The sequence below is a fragment of the Mirounga leonina genome, unplaced genomic scaffold (genome assembly GCF_011800145.1).
Source record: "Mirounga leonina isolate KUSES-001 unplaced genomic scaffold, KU_Mleo_1.0 Mir_174, whole genome shotgun sequence".
Classification (NCBI taxonomy): Eukaryota; Metazoa; Chordata; class Mammalia; order Carnivora; family Phocidae; genus Mirounga; species Mirounga leonina.
The window spans coordinates 78,366,495-78,391,217 of NW_023270451.1; the positions used below are offsets into that span (position 1 = coordinate 78,366,495).

The 24,723-nt window shown below is 40.9% G+C and overlaps 1 protein-coding gene across 1 annotated transcript in view; it reads left to right on the plus strand.

The window, feature by feature from the left end:
• Nucleotides 1-24,723, plus strand: part of MGAM (maltase-glucoamylase) — a 187,124-nt gene that overhangs the window by 107,841 nt on the left and 54,560 nt on the right. The window contains exons 5-11 of the mRNA XM_035021254.1: nt 3,231-3,304; nt 13,438-13,564; nt 15,375-15,496; nt 20,885-21,005; nt 22,018-22,127; nt 22,679-22,830; nt 23,406-23,577. Of these exons, the coding sequence (XP_034877145.1) occupies nt 13,438-13,564; nt 15,375-15,496; nt 20,885-21,005; nt 22,018-22,127; nt 22,679-22,830; nt 23,406-23,577 (804 nt within the window). The 5' untranslated portion in view covers nt 3,231-3,304. The remainder of the gene's footprint in view (nt 1-3,230; nt 3,305-13,437; nt 13,565-15,374; nt 15,497-20,884; nt 21,006-22,017; nt 22,128-22,678; nt 22,831-23,405; nt 23,578-24,723) is intronic.

Here is a 24,723-nt window from a genome sequence, read left to right on the forward strand (position 1 = left end):
GAGCAGAATAGAGAGGGAAGCACATAGGGAGAGAGGCTGAGCCAGAGAGAGGGCAGCAGTGAGAGAGAGAGTCTGTTCATGGCTCTAAGATATTGTCAGTGCCTTTAAGATGTTTTCTGTGGCATTCTTTTCACATGTTTTCCCCTTGGGTGGGGGCCAAGGGGAAAGCATACTCACTAGCGTCTTATCACAGGGGAAAATTTCTGTAAAATTTAGTATTTCATGTTGAAAAGTATGTAAATTTGCATGCTATTACTTTATACTGTCACATTTTTCATCATTCAAAATATTGATCCAAATTACTTATTCTTCTCTAATGATCTTGGACTAAAATGGAATTTCCAAGAAAATGTGTGATCGGGGTGCCTGGGTGGCTCAGTTGGTTAAGCGTCTGCCTTCGGTTCAGGTCATGATCCCAGGGTCCTGGGATAGAGCCGCGTATCGGGCTCCCTGCTTGGCGGGAAGCCTGCTTCTCCCTCTCCCACTCCCCCTGCTTGTGTTCCTGCTCTCGCTAACTCTCTCTCTGTCAAATAAATAAATAAAATCTTTAAAAAAAAAAAAAAAAAGAAAATGTGTGATGTACCTCTCAGCGGGTCACCACATAACCCTAGGTTACGTATATCCTGATCTAAAAAGTACACTTCTATGCGGATGACAAACAATTCAGAGAGACTCTGTGGGGATTTGAAGGTCCCATGATTATTACAAGGGGTTGTAAAAACCAGCAAAACAAAGTAGAAAGATATGTTCGACGGGAGTGGTTAGAGATTTTTGGTGAAGATATTTACTCTGAACAAAGGGAGAAAACCAAGAGCCTGTGGTAGCAGGGCTAGCAGAGATTGGTTGCCAGGCATGGAAATGCACAGAAACTGTCTGGAAGAAAGAATAATGATGGTGGTGGTCGTGGTGGTGGTTAGTCGCAGAAGAGGTGGTGGTAGTAATAGTAGTAATAGTATTTTGGTGAAGGTGCATGAGTATCAGATGAAATTCAGTTGCACCTTGGCCTTCACAGAAATAGGAAAAATACTGGCAGCGAGTCTCTGCTTTGGATTGAGTGGTCTCTCATTTCTGCTACATTCTATATGCCTATTCCATCCTTTTTTGGGTAAACAAGTTTTTTCAGCAAAGCTTTAATTTCTCTCTCAATAACATAACATGATCCACAGATTTAGCACCCGGTGCAATATGATTCAATGGAACAGAATAGAGAGCCCAGAAATGGATCCTCAACTCGATGGTCAACTAATCTTCGACAAAGCAGGAAAGACTGTCCAATGGAAAAAGACAGTCTCTTCAATAAATGGTGTTGAGAAAATTGGACAGCCACATGCAGAAGAATGAAACTGGACCATTTCCTTACACCACACACAAAAATAGACTCCAAATGGTTGAAAGACCTCAATGTGAGACAGGAGTCCATCAAAATCCTAAAGGAGAACACAGGCAGCAACCTCTTCAACCTCAGCTGCAGGAACTTCTCCTAGAAACATTGCCAAAGGCAAGGGAAGCAAGGGCAAAAATGAACTTTTGGGATTTCATCAAGATAAAAAGCTTTTGCACAGCAAAGGAAACAGTCAACAAAACCAAAAGACAATGGACAGAATGGGAGAAGATATTTGCAAATGACATATCAGATAAAGGGCTAGTATCCAAAATCTATAAAGAACTTCTTAAGCTCAACACCCAAAGAACAAATGATCCAATCAAGAAATGGGCAGAAGACATGAACAGACATTTTTCCAAAGAAGACATCCAAATGGCCAACAGACACATGAAAAAGTGCTCAACATCACTTGGCATCAGGGAAATCCAAATCAAAACCTCAATGAGATACCACCTCACACCAGTCGGAATGGCTAAAATTAACAAGTCAGGAAACGACAGATATTGGCAGGGATGCGGAGAAAGGGGAACCCTCCTACACTGTTGGTGGGAATGCAAGCTGGTGCTGCCACTCTGGAAAACAGTGTGGAGGTTCCTCAAAAAGTTGAAAATAGAGCTACCATATAACCCAGCAGTTGCACTACTGGGTATTTACCGCAAAGATACAAATGTAGGGATCTGAAGGGGTACTTGCACCCCAATGTTTATAGCAGCAATGTCCACAATAGCCAAACTATGGAAAGAGCCAAGATGTCCATCAACAGATGAATGGATAAAGAAGATGTGGTATATATATATACAATGGAATATTATGCAGCCATCAAAAGGATGAAATCCTGCCATTTGCAATGACGTGGATGGAACTGGAGGGTATTATGCTGAGCGAAATAAGTCAACCAGAGAAAGACATGTATCATATGACCTCACTGATATGAGGAATTCTTAATCTCAGGAAACAAACTGAGGGTTGCTGGAGTGGTAGGGGGTGGGAGGGATGGGGTGGCTGGGTGATGGACACTGGGGAGGGTATGTGCTATGGTGAGCACTGTGAATTGCATAAGACTGTTGAATCACAGACCTGAACCTCTGAAACAAATAATACATTATATGTTAAAGAAAAAAAAGAAAAAGATAGCAGGAAGGGAAAAATGAAGGGGGGGAATCAGTGGGGGAGACGAACCATGAGAGACTATGGACTCTGAGAAACAATCTGAGAGTTCTAGAGGGGAGGGGGTGGGAGGATGGGTTAGCCTGGTGATGGGCATTAAAGAGGGCACGTACTGCATGGAGCACTGGTTGTTACACGCCAACAATGAATCATGGGACACTACATCAAAAACTAATGATGTAATGTATGGTGATTAACATAACATAATAAAATAAATAAATAAATATTAAAAAAAGAAATTAAAAGACTCAGGTGACTTTTAGCAAGTCATCTTTCTTAGTTTCTGTTTCCTCAGTTTTACCTGGGGATAAAATACCTGCCCTATGATAAGTGATTAAAGAAATAGTACAGGTTAAAGTGCTCTGAGAGCTACAAGGTGTGATGCAATTGATGCTTTATGACTGACACGTGAATACTAGGTAATGCATTATCCCCAAGAACTCTCTCCCTGGACCCACCCCTGTGTGTGCATGAGTTGCTGTCTGTGGGGGTAAGAAGTAGGAAGGGACGCAGGGCAGCGTCAGATTGCTGAATAATAGATATTTCCCCAGGGAAGGAAATGCTGTAATGCTTAGTACGGGTAGATCGTATTCCCCCTCCCACCCCCAACCTTTCCTCTGAACGCTTCTGGGCAGAGAAATTACTCCTGCCCCAAGCAACTCCTCTTTCCCCTTTCCAGGTAGCCTCTGTTGTGAAGAGCTTACACTTGGAACAAAAGAAGGAAAACAACTCAGCTGCAATAAGAAGAAAGAGGTACAACTTAAAAGTTTGTGGGTGGTGGCGACTGTGAGAGGTGATTTGTGACAGGAGGGGTGTAGATGGCATGTAGCTTATGAGTGTGAGTGCCTTAGTGTGCTTGTGCGCATGTGTGCGTGCAGGGGAGGGTGTCATCCTGCAGAGCAAGGTTCTGGGCTAGAGCTGGCTTTCCCCCACTGGCCTGGGGAATCAGTTCGGTGTGGCAGGCAAACTGCTCTCTGCTGCCTGTCAGTGGTCCATGTAGAAAAGAGTTCACTGCCTTCAGCCCCACCCTCTAGTGAGGCTCTTCCAGGTGGTTGATGAATAAGAGGAAGAGTTCTAAACAGAATTTAAGCCAGTGCCACTGCTTGCTGGGTTTTATTTGACTTTATTTTCAGAAAAGACCAGTTAGGGAGAGCCTGGAAAACTGACCCTGGATGTCAGGCACTTACTATCTCAGCTTGGGCTCCAAATAATATTATGTCGTGCATATTATCATCTCTAATTTACAGAGAAGACAACTAAGCTTCAGAAAATTTAAATGACTGCCCAAGTCTGTAGCAAGTAAGTAGAGACTCTGATATTCAAGCCCAGGCTAGTTTGATTCCAAACACCATGCTCTTTCTATGACACCAAATGGGGGATCATAAACCATCACTTGAAGGTTTCGCATGGAAACACATCTCCAAGAGATGCCTTATCTTGATTCCAACATTGTATTCAACTGTTTCAGATTAATAGGCTATACAGGATACCGTCAGGGTTATCTTATCCACCCGTAGTCTACCACCAGTAGAATACAAGCAGATGTGTATCTTGTTTTCTGTAGAATTTTATTCCAGGAAGGGAAAATCCAATAATGTGTTCAGTGCTAAGAGGATGGAGACACACACTGGTGCTCAGCCATCCCCTCTCAGCTCAGCAGTCAGAAAGGGCTCCTCACCTGGGTCTGGCCCTGCTGGAGCGTTTGAGGGAACTCAGCCAGGAGGGACTTGATGAGTGGCTAGCAGTCCTCGGAGAACTTTTATGCACATCTATAAAGTAGAACCATATCTTCTTGAAAGTACTGTTACTTTAGTAGTTCAGAAAAGGGGAAGCATCAACATTAATTGAGTGTTTAGAGAAATTTCATGGCAAAGTGAGTTTAAACTTGGCTTTGCAATAAGAGAGGGGTTTACATAGGAAGACAGAGGACATAGACATTTCAGGTGGAGGCTGTGCCGAATATGCAGAAACGGCAGTGAGCCAAGCTTTTTGGTGAATAATGAAAAAAATATTGGAATGGTAGAATCAAGAATGATAAAGCAGCCTTCATGAGAAAGAAGAATTTGAGATTTTTTCCCGAAAAACAGACTGTGGCTGTTTCCGGGTTTAGAACAGAAGCCAGAATCAAGCGTTGTTTAGGGAAGGTCAGCAGATGTTCTCATCAGTACTGGCGAGGTGATGCACCGCTCTCTTGATCTTTAGGGGCTGCCTATGGAGATCTCAGGGTGGCAGAGTGCCCCACTTTTGTATCACTCCAATGGACAGACAGCTTGTACAGCTTCCAGAGTTCCTTACTGATTGGCACTTGTTCTGTGTGGAGGTGTGGGGAGACTAAATATTCTGATTAAAGAATTAAAGAGACAGATACTCCAGCATTCTGAGTCCTGGGCAGAGAGCTCAGAAATTGATTTCACACTTATGACCGCTCGGGGCAGTTTCTTATCTGTGATGGTTCCCTGTTGGTAACAGGCTAGAGTCTCCACGATGGGCCTCCAGTGTGCTTTGCCAAAAGTGTCCCTGACTTTCCCACAACCATCTCCATTGTCTCTATCTTTTCACTGCAGTTTCTAAAACAGATCGCATTCTCTCTAACCTCTGAGCCTTGTGTATGCTGATCCCCTGGCTCACAATGTCTTTCCTTCTTCTCTGCCCACTCCCATCTATCCATGCCTTTGGTTTCTTTCTTGTCCCTCCCAGTTGTGGTCTTTGCATTAGTCAGTGCCATCTTGTCTTCTGCATGGCAGTCACTGCACTTCTACCTTCTCTTGCACATGAGGTTATAGAAGCACCGCTCACATTCATGTTCAAGTGCAGGTTTGACCACACTGCCTGAGTTTGCATTCTGGTTTCACCTCTTCCTAGTTACAGAACCTCGCTCGGGCAAGTTGCTTTTTGTGTCCAGGGTTTCTAGTCTGCGAAATGGGGGTGACGGTTGCTACCTCACAGTGTGGTGATGAGGAGGAAATGGAATCATGCATGTGAGTCATTTAGCCTAATGCACAGGCCGTAGGAAGCACGCCGTAGATGTTGCTGTTATTGCTCTTCTGACAATGCTTGCTTATAGTACACATACACCTATGTATTGAATTGACTTGTGTTAAAGAAGTGGTCAGAGTTGTGTTTTCAGGGGTTGGAAGCAAGGACAGGGTGTCATGAAAGTCTAAGTAAGGGTGATATCTAGGGAGCGGGGAGGAGGACGTATTGTCATCATGTTGCTGGTTCTGATATCTGCACGGCCTCCATGGCTCCCAAGTAGACACAGAAGACAGAAAGCAAGTGAACTTGCAAGGGACAAGATATATGTATTTTTTCTTTGCTAAAATCCAGCTGAAATGTGGCCTGTCTTTTAAGTATAAAGCGAGATCACCAACCTCAGGAGTGTTAGAAGTACCTAAGAATTTGGTTCCAAGAGAAGCCACGGTTACTTTTGTATCATATTTTGAAGATAATCTCAAGATACAATTTCCACTTATTACTATTTCGAGATTGCAGGAGCCGTTAGACCTGTTGCTAGATTTGTTGGCTAACACATCACTAAAGAAACACATGCATTACTATGTTGCAATTAAAAATATTCTGGTAACTAATTCATTGGAATTAGTTTCCTCTGTATCCTTTTTAAATCTTTAAAAATTTTTTTAATTTAAATTCAGTTAATTAACATAATGTATTATTAGTTTCAGGGTCTTTTGTATCCTTAAGTATTTTGTCTCATGCATTTAATAATGTAATTTTTTTTTTTTTAGATTTTATTTATTTATTTGACAGAGAGAGACAGACAGACACACAAGCAGGGGGTCCAGCAGAGGGAGAGGGAGAAGCAGGCTCCTCGCTGAGCAGGGAGCCTGACGCGGGGCTGGATCCCAGGACCCTGAGATCGAGACCTGAGCCGAAGGCAGACGCTTAACGACTGAGCCACCCAGGCACCCCTAAAAATGTAATTCTAAGAGAGGTCCATAAGAGGCACCAGACTGCCAGAGGGTCTCCACCACACAAAAATGCTTGGGGACCGCTCTCCTAGAGACAAGGAAAGAAGAAAACTACTCTGAAAATATTTTCAAAATTATTTCCTTCAAACACAAACCAGCAGATTGTGCTAGTAAATGTCAATGGGACCCTGGGATGGTTTATTTTTTGCTCTTTATCATCTACACCTTGAGTCAGTCTGTATCCCTTTGCCAGGCACCTGAGTGTGATCACTGCTGAAGGTACATTCAGCACCGAGGGGTCAGAGGGGGTCAGGATGGTCACTTCTTTCTCCAGGTTCTTAGGGATGTTCTCAGAAGAAGACCATGATTACTAATTAACTAGCAGATCTCATCTGGAGAATGAAATCCGGGCAGTCATTGGCATTTGAAACCCATTAACGATAACATGGTACCAGCTTGCCAAGGCTGTGGCTGCCCTCTGTGGACTGTGCTCCTTGCTTTGCTTCCTAGTCCATCCTTCAGTGAGAGCGGGGACAGCGGCAGGAGGTGGTGAGGTATGTTTGTGAACCGGGTGTTCATTTATGGCTGTAGATTTGTGTGCGTAAGAGTGTGTGGACTGGCGCCGATCTCCATTAGTAGAATGTCCTTGGAATTGGTTAAACACAAAACTAAATAAATAACAGCACACATAATTACACAAATATGCACGTAAAACAAGATTCAATTCATATATTGTTTGGTGAGTGTGTGCTCACACCTCTATACCAAGGCTGGGTCTATAAGCCCAGCTGTAGCTAAACCTTTGTGTGTGTGCGATGGGGAGGATAATGAAAGAGTTAATATTCAGGGTAGCAATTCTTTCTGATTCAGAGGTGAGGTGGGAGAAGGGAGGCAGAGGGGTTAGAATAGAACCTGTGGGCACATTCCTTCTGAAAGTATGTGGGGTTGTGATTGCGGGGTAGTAATTAGAGAATCCACTGTGGTCAGGAAATTGAGAAATCTATTACTAGCCCTATGAGTTGGGTGATCAGATAAAGAATTATTTTCTAGGGAAGAGTCTCAGGTGTGTGGACGCATTGGGTGCCGGGGGTTGTGGGGCATGGGAGAGAGTTCAGGTGGAGTCTGAGGAGGAGGGTGTGCAGGGAAAGGTGTAGGACCTGGACTGGCCCTCATGTGTGAAATAGACCTGAAGTGCCCAGGGGAAGGGGGAAGGCAGTGGCTTGTTGCTGGCCCCTCTCTGGTAAAACTTAAAGAAAGTTGGGTCCTCACTAGTTGCTAAAGTCTATCTAGATACAAGTGGGCATTTTCTGGCACTGAGGTGGGAAGGAAGAGTTTCTGTTGGGGAAAGAGAAGGAGACCAAGATCAATGCCATGGTCTCATTCAACTACCAAGGGTCTGAATAGTAGCTTTCATGTGGTAAAGGGACCTACTACTCTCCAAACTGGCTATTGCTTGGATGTCATGTTGCAGAACAGTGAGTACCCATGTGCTGGGCAGGGAGGGAGTGAGAGGGAAGGGGGTCTTTGGGGTTTTTGTTTGTTTGTTTTGTTTTTGTTTCTTAGTTTTGTTAAAAAAAATTCAGACAATTCAGGAAATAGGGGTTTAGGAGTGGTGGTGATGCAAAAGGGGGAGCCATGGGGTGGGAGTGGGGGTGGGTCTTTGGTTTGTTGTGCTGGGAAGGGCCAAAGTGTATCAGAGACCAATTGAAGTGGAAGGACACTCTATCCTGTACTCCAGTTTTATGATAGCTCATCACTGTTTCACTCACATTTACACATGAAGTCAGGGATTTTTTTGTTGTTAACCATTCCCTTGCAAATGAGTTTCGATGAGCTAATAAATTTATTTTACAAACTGCTCCATAAGCATGGAATACTCATGAGTAGATGGACTTAGAAGAAGAAATTTTCCATTTAAAGTTACTTCGGGAGTTAGCTGCAGAGGTGATGAGGAAGCCTTTGCTCACCCTGGTGTTGGGCTCACAGTCGTCCATAGCTGTCTTCTAGAGATGATCCCTTTGTGGTTCAGGGGAGGAAACTGAGGCCTGGAGGGGTTAGACAGTAGGTGGGAGACAATGAACCAACCCAGTAAGTTTTGCCCAGGATTTCTGAGGAGTAGCATGACTTGCTGGACTCCTTCTTGCGAGTTATTCCCAGTCTCTGTAAAACTAACCCTCTCTTTTCCACTAGATCTCTTGCCTTATGTTATCAAAGGATTTTTAGAAGAAAGGCTTAGATCATCATATGCAAGTCAGACACTGATCATATGATCCTATGCAAATACAGACATTATATTTAGAAAATATGACGATTGATTATCCAGTTTTTCTAAATTAATTCAGATAGCTATTTCAATAATTTGGGCTGCTACCTGATTTATCTATCCTTTTTGCCTAAACAGTTCTAACAGTACCAGGAAAATGCCCTTTGGCAACTATTCATATAACCGTTTTATTTACTTATCTTTAAAGATTTTTTATTTATTTATTTGACAGAGAGAGACACAGCGAGAGAGGTAACACAAGCAGGGGGAGTGGGAGAGGGTCCTGGGATCGAGCCCCATGTTGGGCTCCCTGCACCGCGGGGAGCCTGCTTCTCTCCCTCTGCCCCTCCCCTCACTTGCTCGTGCACGTGAGCTCTCACTCTCTCAAGTAAATAAATAAATCTTAAAAAAATATTCTTATTTGATTTTCACAATAAGAAGGTGATGATAGGTAATACAATAGGTATTGTTAGTTTCATTTTTACAGATAAGAAAACCAAGACTTATGAGTATTAGGAAAATTCTTTTGGCTACCACAGCAAGAAATGGTAGGGCAGGGAGTCAAGTGCAAGTCTTTCTGTGCCCTATTTAGCAAGCTCTCTGTTCTGAGAAGGAGAGCTTGGGGATAAGATGCAGCAGGAAATTACTAATGAAATGTTTAGCACAGTAATTGACCAGGGAGTAAAATATTATTGATCAATAATTATTGATTATACAGATTCTACTAGTAGATACTTAGGAAGGAAATAAAAAGAAGCAGGCATAATTTTTATACCTCGGGAGCTCACAATTGGAGAGAGAAAAGGGGTATTGCAAACCTATGGAAGTAGATACGCCTTTTGGGAAAAAGCCTTAAAAAACTTATCCACTTGACCACAAATGAGCTGGGAGTACAGAGGGTATGTTGACATACTGGAGGTGCTGAGAGGGGTTCTTTGATGGGCTTGATAATTTCACAAGGGGCCGCCCATCCACTACTACTCCTTCCAAATATGTTATTTGGTTTTAGTTGTTACTGTCTCCTACTTAGTATTTGTCCTATTTTTCACTGTCCTCAATTTACACCTGCCATTTCCATTCCCACCCTACAGGATAGTGTCATGCAATATTATTAAATCCACTGATGAACTCAAAATTCCCAAAACGATTTTCAAATAGGAATGAGGGAACTGAATATCAAAGTCATCTGGGGAACTTTTAAAACCTATCCAGAAAGGTTCAAGATGGGAGACAGATCATAGGACTTCACCTGTTTTCTTTTTTAAACTTCCATTGACAGTCTTATAAAGATGTACCAAATGAAATGAGTCTGTAACAAAATGGAAAAAGAAAAACAGACATGACTATTGTGCTGGGTATAGCAGAGCAGAGACTATCTCACAGGGGTCTGTAGTGGAGTTGGGGGCAGTTCTGCTCAGAGAGACCACTGGGCCTTGAGCTAGGAGTAGGGGAAGGCAGAACAGCTGAGGGATGTGAACCAGTGTTTAGCTATGGTTGGGCTTAATAAAGAGGCTGTGAAGAACACTGTTTTCCAGAAAGTGGATTCTGAAAAAAACCAAACCAAACCCTAGAGATATTGATTACCTCTCCTTCATACTTCAAAAATGGTTGATTAAAAGAAATCTTGACTTGGATCCTTTTGTAAAATAAATAACTGTGTTCTAATTTATATTATTTTTTATATCAAATTTTTTTCTTTTTCTTTTTCTCACTTGGACTCCTGTGATTACTGGTGAGATTGCTGGGATGAAGGCATACTATTTCCTGTTTCATCTCTCTCATACTCCTCGGGAAAGAGGACCAGGTTCCCTGAAGTGCATCTGTGACACAGAGCATATCATGATGGTGTTTCCAGTCAGTCTTGCTTCCAAATCAGCAAATACTCATTTAGAGCACTTGCCAGGGGGCATCCACTGAAGCATTGTAGAGTTCTTCCCAACATTTTCCCCATCATAGAGCACAAAGAAAATGATGGTGGCATCATTAAGCTAAATGAAGGGGTTGAAATTGGAGGGGGGAGACGAACCATGAGAGACTATGTACTCTGAGAAACAAACTGAGGGTTCTAGAGGGGGTGGGGTGGGGGGATGGGTTAGCCTGGTGATGGGTATTAAAGAGGGCACGTATTGAATGAAGCACTGGGTGTTATACGCAAACAATGAATCATGGAACACTACATCAAAAACTAATGATGTAATGTATGGTGATTAACATAACATAATAAAATAAAATTAAAAAAAAATTCAGATATCCAAGCCTTAACCCCAGAGATTTGGATTCACTTAGGTTGAGACAGCAGATGACTGCTGAACATCTGATTTAAACTTCTTGGCAAAATATTTTAATCCCCAGCTAGGATTTATAACAATTCTAACTTAGGCAAATGTGTTATTTCTGTATTTTTTTTTTATTTTTTTTTAAAGATTTTATTTATTTATTTGAGAGAGAAAGTGAGAGAGAGAAAGAGCACAAAGGGGGGAGCGGGAGAGGGAGAAGCAGGCTCCCCGCCGAGCAGGGAGCCGGATGCGGGACTCGATCCCGGGACTCCAGGATCATGACCTGAGCCAAAGGCAGTCGCTTAACCAACTGAGCCACCCAGGCGCCCTGTATTTTTTTTTTAAATTGGCAATTCTCCCTGGGACTCCAAAGGTAACCGGTTGGTATTCATCAGGTACCTTTAGTTGTAGAATTCACCAGATCTCATTGAAACTGTGGTTTCTAAATATTTTTCCCACTGAAAAAAACAAAGCCTCCTTAGAGATGTTTGATTTGAGACTGGAGGCAGGAAATGTGCAAAATGAGCCTAGGTTATCATGTTATAACAGAGAGCGAGGAAACTATCAAAGACTACCAGGAACCAACTTGAAGAGACTCCCGCAAGTACAGATAAGGCAAAATGAGCATTAATAATAATAATAATATCAATGGATTAGAACAGATAAGATGTGTTTAAATCATAACTTCACAAAGATATTGTACAGATATTCTCACTGGACCTCTTTGGAGGATGCTAGGGCAACAACTCCTTATTTTGAAACCCAGAAAATAGAGTCAAACATTTATCCTACCTCTCCTATATGAACTGTACCTTTATGATCCAAATAATAGATGAGGGGAAATTTCTCTCTATAGTAATATTTCATCCAGCATATAAAGAATGGTAGAATTACAGTATCACTGTCACAACTAATGGAATAATGGACCTAAGAAATGCTCACCAATGGCTATTAATATGAAAAAAGGAGAATGCCTGCCATATTTTAAGTGTCTTCTGCTGGAAGACTGTATACCAACTATACACATCAAACCTGCATCTGTCAAAACTCTAGATCTGATCATTAAATTTACAGGAAACATAAGGGTAGAGAAACATGTAAGTATATCCACAGATGCAATTGACAAAATCCAGATTATGGGGAGATCTACAGAACAAATCTATTGATTAAAAAAAGCTTAACAGGGGTGCCTGAGCCAGGGGTAAGTGGCTCAGTCAGTTAAATATCCAACTCTTGATTTTGGCTCAGGTCATGATCTCAGAGTTGTGAGACTGAGCCCCCTCTTGGGCTCCGTGCTGGGCATGGAGCCTGCTTAAGATTCTCTCTCTATTCTCTCTCTGCCCCTCCTCCCACTCTGGGCTCTCTCTCTCTAAACAACAACAACAACAAAAGCTTAACAGACACAAACCAATTATAATATATAAATCTTGCTTGCATCCTGATAAAAGTAGAACAAATTATAAAATATTTATCAGACAATAAGAGAAATTTCAACATTGACTAGATATTTGATGATTAAGGAATTATTTTAAAATATTTTTGCTATTCTAACAATATTTTGTTTGGCTTTCATGAAGTTTACTTTTTTAATACTGAAATATTAAAAAAATTTTTTAAGTATAACATGTGGTATATATATACTATGAAATATTACTCAGCCATCGGAAAGGATGAATACCTACCATTTACGTTGACATGATGGAACTGGAGGGTATTATGTTGAGTAAAATAAATCAATCAGAGAAAGACAATTATCATGTGGTTTCATTCATATGGGGAATATAGGAAACAGCACAAAGGATCATAGGGAAAAGGAGGGAAAACTGAATGGGGAGTCATCAGAGGGGAGAAAAACCATGAAAGACTCTTAACTCTAGGAAACAAACTGAGGGTTGCTGGAGGGGAGATGGGTGGGAGGATGGGGTAACTGGGTGATGGGCATTAATGAGGGCACATGATATGATGAACACTGGGTGTTATATGCAACTGGTAAATTATTGAACACTGCATCTGAAACTAATGAAGTACTATATGTTGAATAATTGAATTTAAATAAAAAGAATAAAGTAATCTCTCTACATCTACATCGTGGGACTCAAACTCACAATCCTGAGATCAAGAGTCACCTGCTGTACCGACTGAGCCAGTCAGGTGCACCGATACTTCGATATTTTCAGATGAAAAGGTATCTGAGATTTGCTTCAAAATAATCCAAGGTTAGGGAGAGAAGTAAGTAGAATAAAGAAAAAATGAGATTGGTCATGAGTTGATAATTTTTTAATCCAGCTGATGGGTATGTACATGAAGGATTGTTAGTTATTCATTTTACTTATGTGACATTTGAGCTTGTCCATTCAAAAATTACTAGCTATAAATTAAATAAAACTCAAATCTAAAATTGTTTTCCTTTATTTGCAGATGGCAAGAAAGAAGTTGAAAGATTTCACGACTTTGGAGCTTATGCTCAGTGTTCTTCTGTTTATGGTGTTTATCATCACCATTCCTCTGTTTGTGCTTTCAGCTAAAGATTCTTTGGAATCACAAGGTAACAAGGAACTCTGATGTTCACCCTCCATGTGTTGCTCTTCCCAGAGCAGAAACCGCATAAGTGGCAGGGACGTGATGTTCTCTTGTCCATTGTTGTGAGTGCGTGTGTGTATGGGGGAGGGGAGAATTACATGTGTGTCTGTGAACCCCTGACTGGAACTTGACAGCTCACTAGGTAGTCACTGTAGGCCTAAGCTGATACTTTTATTTCCCAGTTAGCACAGTGCAGGATTCCACAACTGACCCTTGAAATAAATTTGCTGAATTGCATTCAATAATTCTCATTTCATTAACAATATTATTAACCTTTATTAACCAATTACCCCTTATATGCAAGGCAATCGAATAAGTATATAATCAAAGTATTTTAGGCCAAAGTTCTGATTCTTTAAAAAGTAACAACTAGGGGCACCTGGGTAGCTCAGACGGTTGGACGTTTGCCTTCGGCTCACGTCATGGTCCCAGGGTCCTGAGATCGAGCCCCACATCAGGCTTCCTGCTGAGCATGGAGCCCGTTTCTCCCTCTCCCTCTGCCTGCTGCTCCCCCTGCTTGTGCTCTCTCTCTCTCTGTCAAATAAAAAATAAAAAATCTTAAAAAAAAAGTAACAACTACCAGAGTTATTTAATTAAACGTTTATTGAACTGTCTTATTCTGAAAGAGGGGCTGGATTGTGTTGAGTTATCTCTGATTTCTTACCTGGTTCATCTAGGAACAGTTTCTATGAACCAAGCGATGAAGGGTCAGTCTGTGGCTAGAAGACTTCTCTGCTCCCATTCCCTCTGTCCAGCCCTGACAATTTTTACTTTTGCGGGGAGTTAGATCAAATAATCTCAAAGATGGTTTAACTCTTAAAATTCCATGACTTTGAAGATGGAACTAAAACCCTTATGCAGAAAGTGGCACAAATATGGAGCTCTCTCAATCCACCACTTTTGAATTGGAACAGAAATGAAACGAATTAAAAGCCTCATTGTTCTGTCTTAATGTCCTTATTAACTTACTGCAGAGTGACTTAAAGAAATTTCACTTCCTTATTTTAGAATGCAATAAATGTGTCTTTCATGTGACTGATTTTAAAATCTGAATCAAGGCCTTTGGGCAGATCCTAACTGCCAATTTTTAGATTGGTGGCCTTCCTTTACATTTTTGTCATATGAGACTTTATATTTACATAAGAATGTCATCACTCAGAAGTGTTCCTTGTTGAGGGAAAGCCTGTTGATGGAACAACTGCAACTGAGAAAACATACACCACCCATGTTCTGTGCACAAACATATTGTGAACCAGCTGCTGGGGGTGGAAGTAAAGGATCAGAGTAGTCTGCAAACTTTTCTGTAAAGGACCAGGTACTTGATACTTCAGATTTGGCAGGTCATATGGTCTCTGTCATAACTAATTAATTTTGCCATTGTAGCACAAAAACAGCTATGGATAATACATTAAAAAGTGGGTGTGGCTGTGTTCCAGCAATACTTGATTTAAAAATCAGGCTGTGACCTGAGTTGGTCCACGAGCTATAGTTTGCTGACCTCTGGACTAGAGAAAGTAGATTTGGTTCTTACCTTGGTGGTGACCTTTTGATCTAATGGTGGAGCCAAACTCCTTGCTGGTGGTGGAAGGAGATGATTCAGTATATACAGAGGTAAGTACAGTCAGCAAGAACTAATGAGGCTTTCTAAAGTGAATCCCAATCAGTAGTTGACTTCATATACTTGGAGGTGTTGAGAACTATGACAATCATGTTAAATGCTTGTGATATTAGATCTGTCTGATGGTCATTTTATGTTTGTTTTGGGATTGTCCCAGATCCTGGGGCAACAGTTACCCCCGATCCTGGGACAGCAAGTACCACCCCTGATCCTGCTACGTGCCCAGTAGTAAGTGAAGTGGAACGGATAAACTGCATCCCTGACCAGCCACCAACAAAGGTTTGAATTACGGATCCTGTTTCCATTTAAAAGTTTATGCTGTTGGATAGTTTTTGTTGTTGTTGTCAATTTCTGTTGTTTTGTTTGTTTTCTGTTTATAACTCCTGGAGAACTGTTTGCATTGCAGCTCTTTGTGGCTCAGGCAAATGAATCCTGGATCCATGTTTGTGTGTCATTGCAGCTTTGGGAGAGGAAGAGTGAGAAAATTCCTTTGGGTTGACAGATTAAATTAAATATGAATTTCAGATAAATCATGAATACATTTTTAGCATAAGAATGTCCCATGCAAGATTTGGGACTTACTTCTACTAAAAATGGATTTGTCTTTTATCTGGCAACACTACTTGGTTACTAGTTCTCTCTGACTCTGTTACTGCCTCTGTTTCTTGCCTTTTCTCTGTCTCCCTTTCTCCTTTCGTGATTTCCAAAGGCTATCTAGGATCTACAATGAAAAGTAATACACATGCATAAAACATTATTTAAAATAAGGACAAAGTTTTAAGAGCCATGTTTTGGAAGGAAGAAGATAAAAATACCAGATTAAAGATAGTGCAGACATCTGGGTATTTACAGCGGTATTTCTTGACCATCAACTGAAGTCCAGCTGAGTAGTGAATTCAAAATAGAAGAGGTCTATAAATGAAGTGATGGGTGAGGAAATTGTGGGGCACACACATGACGTATCAAATGGTCCCATATGGCCAAGATACAGGGTGGGTGTCAGAGAGAAGATAATGCCTGAGGAGGTAAGGTAAATTAGAGCTTGATGAGAGAGGACCATTAATGTGCTGCTTTGTTGATAGGAAAGGGAAGTTGTGGTCTAGATATCCTGCACCCAAGCAGGATGTTTGGCAGGATGTAGATTTGCAGAAAGTTGATCCACACCCATTCCCTTGCCCCTGTCAAAGTGTGCTAGGAACCCCATTGCTTAGAAGCCCAGCTAGAAGACTAATGCATCCTCAGTCTGTTCGTTCTCCTACAACGCCCCATCTTGATACTGACTATTGAAGTTCAGATGTCATTATTGCATCAGTAATGTTTCTTTGGGGTTTTATTGTGGTATCAAGATTATAGTTCAGTAAATGAACTTTGCTTTTTTTTATATGTTGTACCAACCGAATTAATTTATGACCCTTGGCATTCATCCCTTAGCCTGCTCCTCTTTAGCTCAGCCAGAGAGATATGCGCTGGGAGTACTTTCAATGGCCTGTTTTTTCATAGAAGGTATATCTTAGGCATTTTGGTGCATGTTTTAAATATCCTGTGTGCTATATGCTGTTCCAGACTGTTGCTGAGAGGCTGAGTCTATGGATAATGATGTATTTATATAATGTACATGTTAAAGAGACATAGATGGCTGTGTGGAGTAGAGAAGTGGGAAGAAATTATGAATATGATACCAGGCTAGTGGAATGTTCCAGTGTTGAGGCCACTGCCGTACCATTTTATCACTCCTATCTCTTCCTCTCCTCCAAGGTTACTTATAAAGAACTAACAGTATAAATTTCCCTTCAGATAATTCTTTGAGTAGATCCCATTGTTTTTAACTCCTAATAATGGGAGGGAATCCTATGAATCTGTAAAGCCACATGGAATACTCTTGAGAGACATCTTGGGAGAGAATGAGCTCCAAGAGTCTCTTCCATGAGTCTCAGGGAAAAAAAAAAAGGATGACTCAGTTATCAAAATCTCTAGCCTGATCTTTAGTTTTAGGCTTGCAGCTGGTTGCAGGGCATCTCACTTGGGTGTCCCATGATCACCTCGCCTCAACTTGTCACTCCTCATCAAATCTGCTTTTCCTCCTCAACCAACAGATTCTGTTTGTACTTCTGTTATGCTTCTCATCTCAGTGGCAGAAACAGCAGAACTCTTGCCTGCCTCTTCCCTTCAAGCCCTTTGGCCAATATTTCATGTATTTTAAACATTTTCCTTAACAATGTTTCCCAGAATAAGCACTTCATTTCCCTTCTCACCATGGTCATGCTGGCCCTTCACCACCTCACAGGTGGCTTATTCCCACAGATTCCCAGTGCCTCTTCTGAATTCCATCTCTCCCTGCCTGTTCCATTACACACAGGATTGAAACTGCCTTCTTGAACATCTTACTTTCATTGTATCGCTACCCAGCTTGAGTACTTATAGCCTTCATCACTGTTTATTGGGTCAAGTTCAAATACTCAGTCTGTCATCTTAGACCCTATTTAACCTTTGTGCCTCTCAAGCTGCACATAGGCCATTCTCCCATACAGATTTTAGAGACAACTCTCTATACTTATCCAAAACCTATCCATTCTGAAAGAGCGTTATCAGTTTCTACTTCCTTGTGAGGCCTTCTACCCACAATCCCAGAACCTTTTACCCACAACCCCAGAGTTGAAAGATCCCACTGATGGCTGGGAGCAGAAAGATTTAGTCAATTCCAGATACCCAGCTCAGGAAAGAGCTGGTAGACAGTAATTTTAAACTCATTGATTGTCAGGATTGGAATGTATTGTATGTTGGCTGACTGAACATAATAGTAATAAAAGAATGTATTATATAAACAAGGGAGAGCAGGTTTACATGCTTAAAATAAACCTGCATGTCCTAAATAACTTGTAGAATAGGTAAGCTGAGAACAGTTTACAGTAAGTCCTTTCTGTGGTTAACAATAGTACTAATGATGATCTTTATGATGATATTTGAGAAGTTACCATATTTCTTATTCAGAAAATTTTGTCATATTTTATAGCAGACATACTTGGTAATTATTATTTACTTATTGGCTTGTGATATATTTTTGCAAATTCCGTTTTCTTATCAATAAGTGTTTAATGGGTCAAGTTTTATGAATATCAGCAAGCAGATTGCATTTTGCAAAGATCATTATGAGTCCCCACCTTCAAAATTACTCTGTGTTTACACAGCATTAGTTAAGAGCCGTGATACAGTGCTGGGAGGAGCGGTGAGCTATCAGGTCCTGCGTACCCACTTAAGTTTATGCTCTGTGCCTTGAACTGGTAGTGTAGCCCTTGGGCAGCAGAGTGTTAGGGGAGCCCCAGTACCAGGTTCTAGTTCTGGCTCTGCTCCTGAAAAACTCTGTGATTTGATCGCTAAGTCTTGTTTCCTTGCGGACTATCAAATCTTTGTCAGTGAAATGAGGCAGGGTGCTCAGGTCAATCTGTCCATTAAATCAATGCCTTCTGAGCATGAGCCAGGAGCTCTACTAAACTCTGTGCTTCCCACGATTTTAGAATAGTGACCTCTAAAGTATTGGCAGATGACATGTGATAATTGACATGATAAATTTTTTTCTAAGGTCTCATTTTGTGTTTCCCATATGTTCTGTTTCGTTATATGCTGCTCCCTACCTGCCCCCCACCCCATCCCCATATCCGTGTCTTCTTTCCTTAGTTTTTTTGTATTGAGGATTTTTTTCCCCTGAGTTTTTAATACTGTATTGGAACTCATGCTATGTTATTTCAGCAGTTCCTCTTAAATTTAAATTGTTACCTGAACTTAAAGGGACATTTGTGTCTTGGGTCCAATTCTTCTCTTTATGCACCTTCAATCCTGTTCACATCATCATTTTGTACAGCTTTTCTCTACAGCGATTTTCCTAGGTTTCACATCTTTTTATTCTCCTGTTTATGTGCACCACGCTTCTCTTTCCACTCCTCGTGACTGCTTAGGGCCACTGCAGGACCTGGTATTTTCAAGTTGGCCAACAGAGACTATTCACTTTTCTGGCTGCTTTGGCCACTCTTTGATCTTTGCCCCTTCCAGTTCAATGAAGAAATTATTAAGCTCTGAGCAGTATGCAGAAACCATCTGTTTAACACCTTTTTTAGCACCTTTCTCTTTGCCTGATGTACTGAGGTTTCATCTGAGTGGGTTTTGAAGGGAAAAAACCCCCAAAACCTGTTGATTGAAGTGGATTTCCCAGTGCAGCCCGATCCCACAGCCATGTCGTCCACAGATGGACACAGTTTTCCATCCTTAGATTAGTATTCACATAAAAATAAGCATGTGTTTAGATCCAATTGTTCATATACCTAAGCCATTTTTTTTTTTTTTGTCTTATCATTTGCAAAGCAAGGCCATGTCCTCCTGAAAATGTGCTTAACTGAAACTCAACCCAGAGTATAGAAAAAAGACAGTGGATAGCAAGAGAACTAAGTTTTGGTGCTTGCCTTCCCAATAGCTAACTGAGTAACATTTGGCCCATCATGTCACCTCTGTGAACTTCTGCCTGTCTCAGGTTCTTCATCTCTAAAATATGTAGTAGGATGTAGTAGTTATTTATTGCTTTGTGACAGATTATCCCAAAACTTCATGGCTTAACACAACAAACATAATTTTTTCACATATTTTTATGGTCACAAATCTGGCTTTGATATAGCTGTATATTTTGGCTCAAAGTATTTTAGAAAACTGCAATCAAGGCATCTGCTGGGACTGTGCATGATCCCTTTTAGGCTCATTCGTATGATTGTCAGCAGGATCGAGATCCTCCAGGATTGTTGGATGAGAGTCTCAGTTCCTGGAAGGCCACTGGCGAGAGACCTCCCTTAGTCCCTTGCCATGGGCTCTAGTAGAGCAAGGGAAAGGGAGCAAGCCAGACAGGAGACATAATCTTTCTGTACTCTAATCTTAGAAGCAACATCCCATTATTTTTGCTTTATTCTGTTCGCTACAAGTCACTAGGTCTAGTCCACACTCAAGAGGAAGAGGTTTCTTTGTACTTTTTTGTAGTTACCCTGGTGCCCCCCTCAAATAAATTAGTTGATGTGAGAAAGGGATTGTGTTCATTTTAATCTCCACTCGATTCTGTCGTTAATTGTGGTATAAAGCGGGCAACTTTCTTAACTAAAAATTAGAATTTCTTTGGGTTTCAAGGAACAATTTCTGCGCTGGGAGAAGTTGAGAGACTGCATATATATGTATGTATCTATCACATATACATCACACATACACACATAATAGACATATTTGAAAGTCAAAACTGACCTGATTTCAAAGCCTCTGAATAAAGCAAAGTCCTTTTTTTTTTTTTTTTTTTTTTAAAAATACCCAGACCAATATAAGTGAAGCTGCATTTGTAATTTTAAGTTACTGGTGATATAACTATATTGTAGTTTAGGATATTTAAATAAAGTTACCAGTTTTATTGTGATGGCAGATATGGGACTGCATTGCAGTCCCTATATTATTATAAAATAACAATAACAGGGTAGGACATAGGGCAGAAAAATTAGTTTTGAGTACAAGCTGTGCATTGACTGGGATAAAGCACAGTTTCTCTAAATATCATAAAATGGGGTTAATGATACCACAAGCTCAAAATATATTTTTAAATAATAATGTTCTACAAATAAATGGAATTATTTGACTAATCTCTTATTTCAGGCCACATGTGATCAGCGTGGGTGCTGCTGGAGACCTCAGGGGACCATAAGTGTGCCCTGGTGCTACTATTCTAAAAGTCATGGTTATCAAATGGAGGGTGACCTTGTCAAAACAAATGCAGGTAAGCCAGACAATGAGGTGGGGGCTCCAGACCCTCTGTTGGCTGCAGAGGAAGGCCTTAGTGGCCTGCACAGTATCACACGCCACCACCTAGTACAGAAGGTGGGCACTGTTCTTCAGCCAGGGCTAGGATCTATTTTGGCATCAAGGAAAAAAATCCAGTCTTGGGAGTTAGGACACATGGTCTATTCCTGGCTCTACTTTATGTCCCTTGGTAACCTTGTACAAACATCGTGATGTCTTTGGTCCCCAAGTTTCTAACTTTCAAAGAGAAGGATTTGAACTTAGTAACCTCTGAGACTACTTACAACTCTAATACAATGTGATTTTGATGATATGGAAACAATTCCAATTTCATAAACATTTTTATGAAAGTTAGCTAGTCAATGTCAGTGTTCATGGACTAAATGTCTCCTCTTCTTTCTCCCACCCCAAGATGCAGAGGTTAATAATGAACATTCTGGGAGATAATAGAGGGTGACTACTTTGGGGAAGCTCTTAGCATAAAGGAAGAGGCATGCTGCCCTCCAAGGGTCTTGGCCTGATGGTCTTTTCTAATACGGTCTCAATTCTCACCTGGCTTATCACAGAAAATGGGAGATGGCATCAGCATATATGATCACCTGTAATGTAAAATGAAAATAACTGAGGAGGAACAATGTATATATGTGTGTGTGTGTGTATGTGTGTGTGTATGTGTGTATATATATATATCAATGTCTAAGAGTGTAAAGGGTATGTGGTTAATGCAGAATGGCTGATGGACTGATGGAATGAGAATTAAGCCTTTTGGGGGAGGTTTCAAGCTGATTTTGTAAGCGAGAAGCATGGGTAAGGTAGTGACAGTGCCTAGCTTTACAATCTGGCCCAAAGTAACAAATGATGGGTAGACATCTATCTCTTCCCTTCTTTTGAGAAATAAAGGCTTTTCACAGCCCCTTTGACATAAATATGGCTACTTCTTGCGAGTTTACACAGCCAGCTATATAAACCTTTTTCCCTCTACATACTAGGATTCACAGCCCAGTTGAAAAGGTTGCCTTCTCCATCCTTATTTGGAAATGATGTCAACAATGTCCTTCTCACAGCAGAATACCAGACGTCCAATCGTTTCCACTTTAAGGTTGTGGTTTGTTTATTCTTTAAAAATATTTTTGAAAAGTGCTCGTTCTCTACCTGATGGCTGCAGTTACTTCAAGATTGACAATGTTGCTAACAGGCGTTTTTCTCTACGGACATTATTCTTACTTAGTACCTATCTGTTGAAGGCGTCTGTAGCCTTCCTTCAGTGTGATAATTTCCTGAATATAGATTATAGAGTCAACTGGTGAAATTTGGCTTTTATTTATTTGTCCCTGATACCATGTGAAATGTAGTCAGGAGGGGAAAGAAAAAGAATGATCACAGCTTTGAAAATTCTAGAGCTAGTTCATCTCTGTAGACTTACAATGTCTATTTATACCAAAAAACTAACTTCTGTCCAAGTGTTAAACATTTGAATTTGGTAATATAATGGATATGTCTACCTTGGACATCATGCCATCTGGATCAGTGCCTGAGTTCAGTACCATGAGCCTAGTCATTGGGAAGCACTGCTGTTGGTAGGGAGGTTTCCATTTTGGAAATACTGAGGAGTTTTCATTTTGGCTTTCTTTCCCTTCATGTCCTGGGCAGCTAACTGACCAGAGCAAGGACAGGTACGAAGTACCTCATGAACATGTGCGACCCTTCAAAGGAGTTGCTGCTTCTCCCTTGACCTATGAAGTTATGGTCTCCAAACAGCCATTTAGCATCAAAGTGATCAGAAGAAGTAATAATCGTGTTCTGTAAGTTTTGAAAACCTGTCTGGGGATCTGAGTAGGAAGGGCATGGGGGAGGGAGGTCTGCAAGCCTAAGGAAGGGTGCATGCATTGCAACAATGCTCCTGAAGGTTTTGAGCCCACTGTTGGTGACCAGACTCTCCAAATGTATACTTTCTTCTGCCTTCCTCTTTCCTCCTCCTCCTCCTGCTTCTTCTTTTGTTGTTGTTGTGGTTATTACTAAGCATTATTATGGGCCAGGCACTGGGCTGGGTCCTTTTTTCTTTCATTTTTATTACTGTGTGATCATTTTTTCCGCCTTATTTTTCCCTTTCCTCCATTCATCTAACCACATATCCACCAGTAACTATTTACGGAACATCTATTATAACGTAAGAATAGTATTTTGGCCATGTAGTAGAGTATCTAAGGGAAAAAGCCCTGATCTCTTGGTGTCCATGGGAAAACATCACCAGATGGCAAATGGGGCCAGTTAAAGCAAGGGATAGGAGTCATTAAAATGTAAGGGACATTTTTCTAAAAGATTGTGTCCTCTCCACTCTACTTGCCCACTTGTCCTTGCGTTTTGCATTGGAGTCTAGGCTGGACTCAGGCATTGGACCCCTCCTGTTTGCCGATCAGTTCCTGCAGCTCTCCACCCGACTGCCCAGTGCTAACGTGTACGGTCTGGGAGAACAGGTGCACCAACAGTACCGGCATGATATGAAGTGGAAGACCTGGTCCCTGTTTGCCAGGGACACAACCCCCAGTGGGGTAAGTTTTGAGGATGGGCCCCTCTGCACTGAAGGTAATCCTCATTCTTGAAGATAACTCCTAGCAGTACAGAATAATAGTTAAGAGTGAGATTCTAGGGTGAGGCTGTTTAGGTTTGAATTCCACACACCAGTTATGTGGTTCTGGGTGAGTTACCTCTATGAGTCTGCAGTTTCTCATCTATAAAACAAGGGGAATATACTTCCCTCATAGGGTTGTGATGGGAATTAAAGGGATTTATCCATATAGAGTCTCTAGAAGAGCCACATAGAAAGTGCTCAATAAATGCCAACTACTCTTCATTTCATTTTCCTTTTGAACTAACTAGTTGTGGAGAAAACATTACTAATATTGACTCTGCACAATAGGTGGGTTGTTATCTCCATATATTTTAGGTTGATCTTTATAAATCACCAACTTATACCAGGTTTGTCAGCAAAATAGGCTAAAATAGCAACTAAAATACTGCCTTGCTCATTCCTGTACGAATAATGTTTGGGGCAGTGAAAGAATAAAAGAAATAGAGTGTTGTTACTATTTTGTTTGATTTTGTTTTTGTTTTAGTTTTTATATTGCTTTGACTGTGAAAATCTAAATCAGTGTTACTTCCTAGGCTCAGCAATATTACCTACAGATCTTGTTCCTGATTAAGCAGAACTAGTTTCTGGATAAGGGAGATCACTGGAATAATTTATTAAGTGATTCTTTTAATACATGATCTCTATTTACCAAAAGAACCCTAAAAAATTAAGCATAATTGACTCCATTTAACAGGTAAGAAATTGAGGTTCAGAAATAGCCCAATGTTTAAAAAAAAGCCTGAAGTAACAGAGATAGGATCTAACCCCTGGCCTGTGTAATGGAAAGCCCATGCTCTTTACTCTACCATATGCCTATCAGAAAGACAGAAAAGGTGTTGAGTCAGAGCAGTTCATCTGGGAATTATTTAATAAGGAGCCTGAGACCTTTGCTACTCAAATGTGTATCACCATGTGAGAAATGTGGGCTCCTTCTTCCTTTGAATTAGAATCCGCATTTAACTAAGATTCATATCTCATTTCTGTGCACACCAAATTTTAGGAAATGCTGTTCTAGAGCAGTGATTTCAAACATGACTACTCATTGGAATCACCTGGAGAAATTTAA